Below are 10,034 nucleotides of genomic sequence, written 5' to 3'. Positions count from 1 at the left end.
ATTTTATTTTTTTGGGTGAGAATTAGATATTAATACCACTTTCGACGGTTATCCTTAATTGATCAATAAATGAACAGTGACAAATGATTTTATTTGATCTAATTTGACAAATGTCCGATATATAGTTTAGGCTTTTCATACACAGCAACCTTCTTGACGTATATGTGCATGTTGTCATTTTATTTGATCTTCTTGCTTACAGTTATGAGGAATGCTTGATAGTAACTATTGTATCATTTATTTTGCAGCTCCCAAATCGGCCTGACAACTAATTTATTTAAGGTACTTTGTTTTTTCTTCTACCTTTTTCTTTTTGGTTTTGTTTTTGGCAAAACTTAAAATTAAATAATGGTATTTCACGTGTTTTAGTTATAACCAATTTTTAATGTATATATTATATTACCAAATTTGAATGTCATCCGGGCTATGTATGCTAGGGGAAGAATAAAAAAAGAGTAAGAATTTCACCGTCAAGAATGTAATAATCGTAATGTAATAATAATAATCATTTTTTATAATTAGATCAGGAGGCAACCAAGCATTTGAAATGTTCATAATAGAAAAGTTTCAAATAATTCATAGACCCGTGTATATGATAATTCTTTGTATATAAAGATACAGTTGTGCAATAGGATATTTATTGAGTATTTTCTCCTTCTAGATGCACTTTATCATTTACATTAGTTTGTTGAATGTACCAAGTTGTGATTTTAATTGTGATTTAATGTATCAAGTTGCTTGAGATATTTATTTTTTGATCTGCATGTTAATTAATGTTATTTATCATTATTTGTCTACTTTCTTGGCAGAGGGATGCAAATTTTGGCAGTTGTTAGTGTCCAAAAATTTTTTTTCCAGCCTGTTTTGGTCAAAACATTTAGAACTTGATTATGTCTGTTTTTTCCAGCCTGTTTTGGTTATGTTTGTTTTATTATTATTTCGAACTTGAGGTTGTATTAAGAAGTTTTTTTATATTTTTAAAACTGTCTTGAAGGGGATTTTGTTCATTGTTGGCTGAGTAGTTGTACCAAGAATGGATAAAGAGTGGATGTCAAAGAATAGATTATCAAAAGAATATGATGTTGGGGTAGAGTCTTTCTTGAAGTTTGCACTGAAAAACTCCAACAATCCTGATGCAATACCTTGCCCATGTGCAAGATGTGGTAATCTGAAGAAGAAAAATGTTGAAACTATAAGGGCACACTTGTATTTCAATGGTATAGACTTGACATATCATACATGGATATGGCATGGGGAAAGATCTACTACAGGGTACTCAATAAATGATAATGATCGAGTCAGGCAAGATGAACAAAAATCTTGTGACGATGAACCTATAGATATGGTACAGGCTGTATACGATAGTTGTGCTGAGAATCCAAACCAATTCAATAAGCTACTTGAAGATGTCGAGAAACCTTTATATCCTGGATGTACTAAATTCACAAAGTTATCTGCAGTTGTGAAATTATTTAACTTGAAGGCAAAATATAGTTGGAGTGATAAAAGTTTCACTGATCTATTGAGTTTGTTTGGAGAAATGCTTCCGGTTGACAATGAATTGCCTTTATCTTTGTACGATGCTAAGAAAAGTTTACGTGCATTAGGTATGGATTATGTGAAAATTCATGCTTGCCCTAATGATTGTATCTTATATCGGAAGGAGTACGAAGATTTTGCAAATTGCCCTACTTGTGGGATATCAAGGTGGAAGTTGGGCAACAAATCTATGGTGAAGGAAGGAGTTCCTGCAAAGGTATTGTGGTATTTCCCACCTATTCCAAGATTTAGAAGAATGTTTCAGAATAAGGCGATATCCAAAGAGTTAACTTGGCATGCTTATAAAAGAATTCGTGATGGATATTTACGTCATCCAGCTGATGCACCATCTTGGAAATTAGTTGATCACCTCTGGCCTGATTTTAAGTCTGAGGACAGAAATCTTAGATTGGCTATATCAGCAGACGGGATCAATCCCCATAGTTTGATGAGTTCTACATATAGTTGTTGGCCAGTTTTGATGATCACGTACAACCTTCCTCCGTGGTTATGTATGAAGAGAAAATTTATGATGCTAACTTTGTTGATTTCTGGTCCTAGGCAACCGGGAAATGATATCGATGTTTACTTAGCACCTTTGATCGAAGACTTAAAATGCCTATGGGATTTTGGTGTCGAAACTTATGACGCATATCGAGAAGAAACTTTCTCTCTTAGAGCTGTTCTATTATGGACAATCAATGATTTCCCAGCATATGGGAATTTGTCAGGATGTGTTGTGAAAGGATATCATGCATGTCCTATTTGTGCGGAGAAAACATATTCGACAAGGTTGAAGCACAGTAGAAAAATGTCATATACAGGCCACAGAAGGTTTTTACCTTCATGTCATCCTTATCGAAGGCAAAAGAAGGCATTTAATGGGAGTCAAGAGTTTGACCCCGCACCAGAACCATTGACTGGGCATGAAGTGCTAGAAAGAGTTGAGAGAATTAACTTTCAGCCTGGAAAAATGAGTGGAAAGATTCATACAAAGAAAGATGATGGAAAACCTTGTTGGAAAAAGAAATCCATATTCTTTGAACTTGAATATTGGAAACACTTACATGTTCGACATGTTCTTGACGTGATGCACATTGAAAAAAATGTCTGTGAAAGTCTCATCAGTACATTACTTGACATTCCAGGAAAAACAAAAGATGGTGTAGCAGCTAGATTAGACCTTGTGGAAATGAACATAAGGACCGACTTGGCACCAAGGATGGGAGAGAAGAAAACTTTTTTGCCAGCCGCCTGTTACACTTTAAGTAAGGATGAGAAAAAAAGTATTTGCAATTCTTTGTCAGGAATAAAAGTCCCCGATGGTTACTCATCAAATTTTAAAAATCTTGTGTCGATGAAGGATTTGAAACTTGTTGGCCTTAAGTCACACGACTATCACACTTTAATGCAACAATTGCTTCCAGTAGCCATACGTGGTGTATTGCCAAAACATGTCAGAGCTGCTATCACTAGGTTGTGCTTCTTCTTCAATGAGTTATATAGTAAAGTGATAGACGTCTCAAAGTTGGATGGCATGCAAAGAGAGATTGTGATTATATTGTGTTTACTTGAAAAGTATTTCCCCCCATCATTTTTTGATATAATGATTCATTTAACTGTTCATCTTGTGCGGGAGGTAAAATTGTGTGGACCAGTTTGGTATAGGCATATGTACCCATCTGAAAGATTCATGAAGATTTTGAAAGGTTATGTGCGCAATCGTAATCGACCTGAAGGATGTATAGCTGAATGTTATATCGCTGAGGAGGCTGTCGAATTTTGCTCTGACTATCTTTCTAATGTTCACACAATTGGGATACCATCAAGGCATCGAGAAGTAGAACTTACCAGGCCTTTATCGGGATCAGCAGTGCACTCCACTAGTCTTGATGAGTTGCATCAAGCACATCTCCATGTATTGGCAAATGATATTGAGATTGATCCTTATATCGAGTAAGAACTCAAGCTTATCAATTCATTAATGAGTTTTGCTTACATTGTATTTATTTATTTAATCACAAATGTTTCATTAGGGAACACATGATGGAGTTGAATGCAAGATTTCCTTATAAAGCTAAGTCTAAGAAGTGGTTACAAGATGAGCACAATCGAACGTTTGTTAACTGGTTACGTGATAGAGTAAGTTCCACGAGTATTATGTATTAGCATACATGCAACTGCTGGTATATTACGCAAAACATAAATTTTACAAAATTTTAAAATATAGGTTGCACGTGTGGACCATTCCACACATCAAATATCAGAAAGATTGAAGTGGATAGCACGCGGACCTAACAAGAAAGTGTTAAAGTATTCCAGTTATTTGATTGACGGGGTTACTTATGCTACAAAAGAGCGTGATCATATACGAGTTACTCAGAACTCTGGCGTAAGCTTAGTTGCGAAGACGATGCAAGTTGCTAGTGCAAAGGATAAAAATCCAATTGTTTCAGACATGGTTTTTTACGGAGTTATTGAAGAGATTTGGGAACTTGATTACCATAAATTTCAAGTTCCAGTGTTTAAGTGTAATTGGGTTGAGAATAATAATGGTATTAAAGTCGATGATTTTGGTGTCACGTTGGTAAATCTCAATAGAATCGGATTCAAATCTGATTCTTTTATCTTGGGCAGTCAAGCAAAGCAAGTATTTTATATTGAAGATCCTGAAGATCATGCATGGAGTGTTGTACTTGCAACTCCTAGTAGAGAGTCATTTGAATATGGAAATGGTGATGAATTGGAAGACAGTGTAATCCACTATCAATCTGTTAGTAGAGGGCTGCCATCAATGGACGTTGACGTAGCTGATGATAATGAACCACCATGCATTCGTGAAGATTGTGATGGGACTTGGATCAACAATGTTTAACCCAAGATATTTTTAATATAATTACGTGTTGATATATTATCTCAAATTTGAAAATGAGTTTGTAGAAGATAATGGATTTCTTATTCGTCTTTTCTTTGTATTTGTTTCTTTTACTTATGAAGCTGAATTTCTTATTGTATTTTTATTTCTATTTGCTATTTTTATTTAGAATATGATTTTCTCAACTTTTTTCCAGCATATTTGTTATGTATTTGTTGCTAAATTAATGTTATCTCCATTTTTTAATCAACAGATTATTTTTGGACCACATGGAATCAAGCAAGAGATTTGGACAGCCGTCAATGATTGTTGGGAAGGGTAAAGAAAAAATTACATCTACTTCCATTGACAAGACTTCGGATGGTAAGACGATGTTGGAATCTACAGACATTGAAACAACCAAAACACCTAGAGGTCGTACACATCTAGATAATCTTGCTAGGCAAAGAGTTTTGGGAATTCGAAAGGAGATAAAATTCAATCAACTTGGACAACCAATAGGAGAAGCTGCGGTTGAAATGCAAAGTTATATTGGTGTACTTGCTCGAGAAATGGTTAAGATAAGTTACAAGACGTGGAAGAAAGTCCCAAGCGCAGTTAAAGAATTGATATGGGAATCTGTTAATGTAAGTAAATTAATTGATTTTGGTACAATTTTAATATCGATATATTTTATCTTCAGCTTTTCCTTTTAATGTATTTTAAATTTTCGTGTTTGAAAGTTGGCATTTGATGTTCCACCAAGCTGGAAGAAGGGATGTTTGAATTCGGCAAATAATAAGTGGCGCCAGTTTAAAGCCAATCTCACTCAGAAGCACATTTTAACCAAGCTTGATAATCTCGAGGATTTGAATGAACCACATGCTGGCTACGGTCTTGCTCAAGATGATTGGAGATCTTTTGTCTTTAGTCGCATGTCCAACGACTTCATGGTAAGTTTTTTTTTCTTTAAAAATAATGTGACCATGGAGTATTTGAGAAATTATAATAATTTGATTTGTTGAATGTTTCACTTGACTAGTTGTTGAGTGACAAACAAAAGGATGCAAGAAAGCATAACATATACCCCCATCGCCTTTCTCGTAAAGGATATGCACGCTATGCTGAAGAAATAGTAAGTATTTTTCAAAATTAATGACTTTGAACTTTATTTGTCTTGCCTATCATTTCAATTTGTATTTGTGATATAACAATACTGTACCATGAGGTATTTGAGATATTATCCAATAATTTCATGTACATTGGATTTTTCTTATTTGTTGGCAAATGAATATTTGAAATATATCATTTTATTTGTTTGTAGACAAATGAATTATGTGACGATGATGAGATAAATAGGGCGATTATATGGAAGAAAGGTCGGATTAATAAAGAAGGGGGATTCGATGGCGATGAGTTGAACATGGCAGTGGACAAGATTGTAAGAAAAGAATGCATAACAATCAATTATATTATCTAAGTAATAAGTAAAACACTGTAAGGTAATTATTTTTTATTTCATGTGAATGACAGGATGAGTACATACAAAAAAAGCGTGAGGGAACATTGCAAATTACAGGGCCGAAAGAAGACATACTTACGAAAGCACTTGATTCAAGAGAGCAAGGTGGTCGTGTGAGAGCTATTGGAAGTCATATCACTCCAACATTATATTTTAATGTTGGTAGAATATGGAGGAATGATGGTGTTGAAAAAAATCTAATGATTGACCAAAAGAAGGAGTTGATTGAGGCCAAGAAATTAATCGCAGAACAAGATGAACGACAAAAGAAGGAGTCAATTGAGGCTAGGAAAATAATCTCAGAACAAGATGAACGGATAAAGAAACTAGAAGCAGTTGTCTACAAAAAAAGTGGATGGGAAAATGAGATCGATGAAAAAGGCAGTTGCTCAGTAAAGTTACCACAATTAAATGAAAACCAATTGAAAGTTGAAAAGAGTTTTAATATTGATGAAGATTTGGATGATCTTGACATACAAATTGTGGAGAAATCTACTGCATTACAGGTATAAAGTTATTTTTCAATTATATTTATTACTTTTCTTTATTGAAATAGATATTGAAAAAGAGTTAGCACAATTAATTAACACGACTTTCTAACTTGTAGGGAAAATCAGTTGTTTTAACATTGGAATCTGGCATGGATGTTGCTTATGGAACAGTTGTCGAGCTCAATGGAGCATCTAAATTGCTTCATGGTATTCCATTACCTCAAAATTGCATGCGTGTATCCATTGACATAGCACTAGAGAAATCGGCACGTTTGCCAGTTCCGATTCCCAATGAATGTGAAATTGTTGGAGATGCCGTAGGAACACACGTGGCTTGGCCAAAAGACTTGATAGTAGTGCAAGAGGTAAATTTTTCTTTACGAACTGATGAAATATTTATGAATTATTGCTGACATGTTTACAATTATAATTATTAGAATCGTATGAAGAAGAAAATTTGTCATGAAGAAAACAGAAAGGATTTGGCATCAAATGTGCCAAGATCAGTGCGCCTGTTGTACTGTTACTGTAAGCGTGCTCTTGACAATGGACGGAAATTGTCTTTTCTTTTAGATCATGGAGTATTTGAGGATGAATATGAACTTAACTTGCACCTAGAGGACATTAATCCTTTGTATCACTTGGAGGAAATTACTGGAAATTGTGTGGTTGTCTACGTATGGTAAGTCTTCGATTCACTTAAACATTGTTTGTTATTTTATTAGTTTATTATTAATATATAATATGTATTTAATTTGGTAGATATCTTTATCAAAAGATGGGGAAAGAAAACAAGATTGATAAATTCAGATTTGTAAATCCACACAGCATCCCAAATTGGCAAAGAACCACATACGACAAAACAGGTAAAACTGAACAGTTGAACCGGAGGGCGAGTTCTCTAGCGGATAGGCTGAGTAGTGCATTGGTAAATCAATTTATTTTGGTCCCAAGTTGTAGCAGGTGAGTAAAAATGACAGTCTCACTTTAAATTTCTTTTTGAACAATTAAGTCAATTTTATGCACTAATTATGTGTTTTTGCGTAGTGGCCATTGGATTCTCACTGTTATTGAACCTTACAAGGAGGTGGTTTATCTTTTTGATTCTTTAAGTCATCGCATTCGTGATGAGGATTGGAAATATGTTGTTGAAATGTGAGCTTACATTCAGTTTTTATTAAGTATTGAATATATTCAACAAAAAACCTATATATCAATTCTTTCAATCTATATACATAGGGCGTTAAGATTGTTTAAGTCAAACAAAGGGAGGAAAGGAAGAAAACATGTGCAATGGGTAGTAATACAGGTATGCGCACTTATATTTAGATTTAATATTTTAATTTTGTATATTTTTCATTAATAATTTGACATTTTTAACATAGGCTCCTCGTCAACCAGACGCAAAACAATGTGGTTATTACGTATTGAGATTTATGAGACAAATTATTGAAAAAGATGCAACTATCGAGGGAGATTCACTACGAGAAATGGTAATATTATATTTATTTTCTGAAATAATTTTAAGTTATATATTTATTATTTTACAAATTCATTAATGATTGTTTTTCTCCAATATAATTTATGTGTGTGTTCCCAGTTCACAAAAAAGGAGTACTCTCGGGAAGAAATTGATGAGGTACGGTCTGAGCTGGCCGAATGCATTCAAGATCATATTTACGACTAGGTATGTACTTTAGAACCTTTTTTTCCCTGTGATTATAAATTATTAATTTATGCAATTGAGATGATTTGATATATGCTTTGGGTTTACTGTTGAGGTAATTTTGCTGTTTTGAGGCCCTTTGGTTTGTGAAATTTTGTGTTATGCATAGACTTGTATTTTTTGTATTTCATGTTTGGAATCATTTATAAATTTAAAATTGGTGGCTTGTATTTTGGATGCATTTATAAATTATAGAAGTCCTCTGTCATTAGCATCCTAATAGTTTCAATTCCAATTATCCTTGATTTGTGGGATCTTTTCCTGGTATTGAGTCTTGTTTGTTTTATTCTCAATTGCAGGTGGGATAATTTATAGTAGAAGTGCATGCCATGAAGATTGCTTGTGATATTTCTCTTTGGTGTCCAATTTTGAGGTGTGTTTAGTTTTCTGAAGTTGAATTAGTTTCTATGTAATACACAGAACTATCATGTCTTGTTGGTTTGTTTGGTCTTTAAAATATATATACGAAACCTGGATGATATGAAATAGTCACATAGGTCAATAAATGCAGCTGTCTCTCCTGAGCCTACATCTTCAAATGAGGTCATGTGCTGAAATAAGGAATATGAATTTTAGTTGAAAGTGATTTTTCAGTTCACATTTTGCAGTTCGACATTTAGCGCTTCTCTTATATTCTTTTTTTCGCAAGCCAAATCAGCAACTGAAGCTTCGTTTTTGTTTGCGTCATTCAGCGCAAACTTAATATCACTTCAACAATTATGGCTGATGTTTGTTTTGTTTGTTTTCGCAGGTAGTTTGCAATGGAATTCATGTGCGCACTAGGTCACATTTATAGGGGTACTTTTTGAGTTTTGTAAAGACGTGACTGGAGTTTGTGGATTAGCCTTTATGTTTTTTTGTTGGTACATTAATATTGTGACTAGTCTAACTATGATTAATATATATTGGAGTTCAATTTTATGTGTTATTAATTAATCAATTTTACGTTCAATTAATGAATTTTTAATTGATGGTGGTTTTATTTATCTACAGTTCTAAGTGTTGTAATTAGCTCAATTATTTTTATTTTTATTTTTATTTTTAATTAATTAAATTAGCATGGTGTAATATAACACCACGTTTTAAAAATAATATAAGAAAGGCCAAACGCATTGTAATTTTATTTAAAAAGACAACAGGTTTTTTTTGTTGTCAAATAGTTCTATAATCTTAGTCAAAGACAACAGTTTTAATTTGTTGTCACAATGTTGTCTATCACGCTAAACAACAACAGCTTTAAAATGTTGCGAATCTGTTGTCTATCACTATTAAAAACAACAGTTTAAAAATGTTGTGCGTCTGTTGTATATCGCGCTAATAGACAACATTTAAAAAACGTTGTACATATGTTGTCGTATCTAAAAAGACAACATTTAAAAACTGTTGTCGTTAAGCGTTTTTTTTACAACAGTGGATTCTACAACAGGTTTAACTAGGCTATGACAACTTAAAATAAATGTTGTCTTTAGAAGTTTTTTTTGTAGTGGCTTTTCAGAAGCTATATTTTCCTCCTGCACTTCGTCAGTCGAAGGCGGGCGAGCTACTGAGTCTGCGACAGGGAGCCATGTCTATTGATGAGTATCAGCATAAGTTCTTTGATCTGCTATCCTATTGGCCCGAGATTGCTGACAGCTCGGAGATGAAGTACAATCTGTTTCTTCAGGGCCTTAACCCTGAGATTCATGACCGTGTGGCGGTTGGAGATGACATGACCTACGAGGGTTTGGTGAGCCGTTGTCACCAGGCAGAGGACAGCATTCGGCATAACCGATCTTTCTCTCAGTCTAGGCCGGCGAGTTCTTTGGGTCCCCGTGCTCAGACTTTTAAGAAGTTTGGATCTACTTCTTCTTTCTCTGGTTCTGCTGGTATTGTCCGTTTTGGAAAGAAGGAAAAGTGCGATCA

General features: G+C 34.1%; 2 protein-coding genes across 2 annotated transcripts; both read left to right on the top strand.

The window, feature by feature from the left end:
- Positions 1 to 246: 246 nt before the first annotated feature.
- LOC140878177 (uncharacterized) lies at positions 247 to 7,565 on the top strand. Its single transcript, XM_073281789.1, has 11 exons — positions 247 to 282; positions 4,668 to 5,040; positions 5,137 to 5,346; positions 5,436 to 5,528; positions 5,718 to 5,834; positions 5,927 to 6,421; positions 6,523 to 6,613; positions 6,728 to 6,771; positions 6,844 to 7,088; positions 7,235 to 7,369; positions 7,454 to 7,565. Exons 2-11 carry the CDS (start codon positions 4,684 to 4,686, stop codon positions 7,563 to 7,565), a joined length of 1,899 nt encoding a protein of 632 aa, XP_073137890.1. The 5' UTR covers positions 247 to 282; positions 4,668 to 4,683.
- LOC140878178 (uncharacterized) lies at positions 1,034 to 4,414 on the top strand. Its single transcript, XM_073281790.1, has 3 exons — positions 1,034 to 3,495; positions 3,576 to 3,681; positions 3,770 to 4,414. Exons 1-3 carry the CDS (start codon positions 1,034 to 1,036, stop codon positions 4,412 to 4,414), a joined length of 3,213 nt encoding a protein of 1,070 aa, XP_073137891.1.
- Positions 7,566 to 10,034: the final 2,469 nt, after the last annotated feature.

Source organism: Henckelia pumila, chromosome 2, assembly GCF_033568475.1.
Source record: "Henckelia pumila isolate YLH828 chromosome 2, ASM3356847v2, whole genome shotgun sequence".
Classification (NCBI taxonomy): Eukaryota; Viridiplantae; Streptophyta; class Magnoliopsida; order Lamiales; family Gesneriaceae; genus Henckelia; species Henckelia pumila.
The sequence above is the reverse complement of the archived record's forward strand: the minus strand, read 5'-3'. Positions and strand labels throughout refer to the sequence as shown.

What these genes read in the sequence shown, in the direction of transcription:
- LOC140878177 (XM_073281789.1), top strand. Translation starts at nt 4,684, where the DNA reads ATGGAATCAAGCAAGAGATTTGGACAGCCGTCAATGATTGTTGGGAAG. An exon ending in TGATATGGGAATCTGTTAAT is followed by an intron (nt 5,041 to 5,136) that starts GTAAGTAAATTA and finishes CGTGTTTGAAAG; the next exon opens with TTGGCATTTGATGTTCCACC. An exon ending in AGCATCTAAATTGCTTCATG is followed by an intron (nt 6,614 to 6,727) that starts GTATTCCATTAC and finishes GAGATGCCGTAG; the next exon opens with GAACACACGTGGCTTGGCCA.
- LOC140878178 (XM_073281790.1), top strand. Translation starts at nt 1,034, where the DNA reads ATGGATAAAGAGTGGATGTCAAAGAATAGATTATCAAAAGAATATGAT. An exon ending in GAGATTGATCCTTATATCGA is followed by an intron (nt 3,496 to 3,575) that starts GTAAGAACTCAA and finishes ATGTTTCATTAG; the next exon opens with GGAACACATGATGGAGTTGA. An exon ending in TTAACTGGTTACGTGATAGA is followed by an intron (nt 3,682 to 3,769) that starts GTAAGTTCCACG and finishes TTTAAAATATAG; the next exon opens with GTTGCACGTGTGGACCATTC.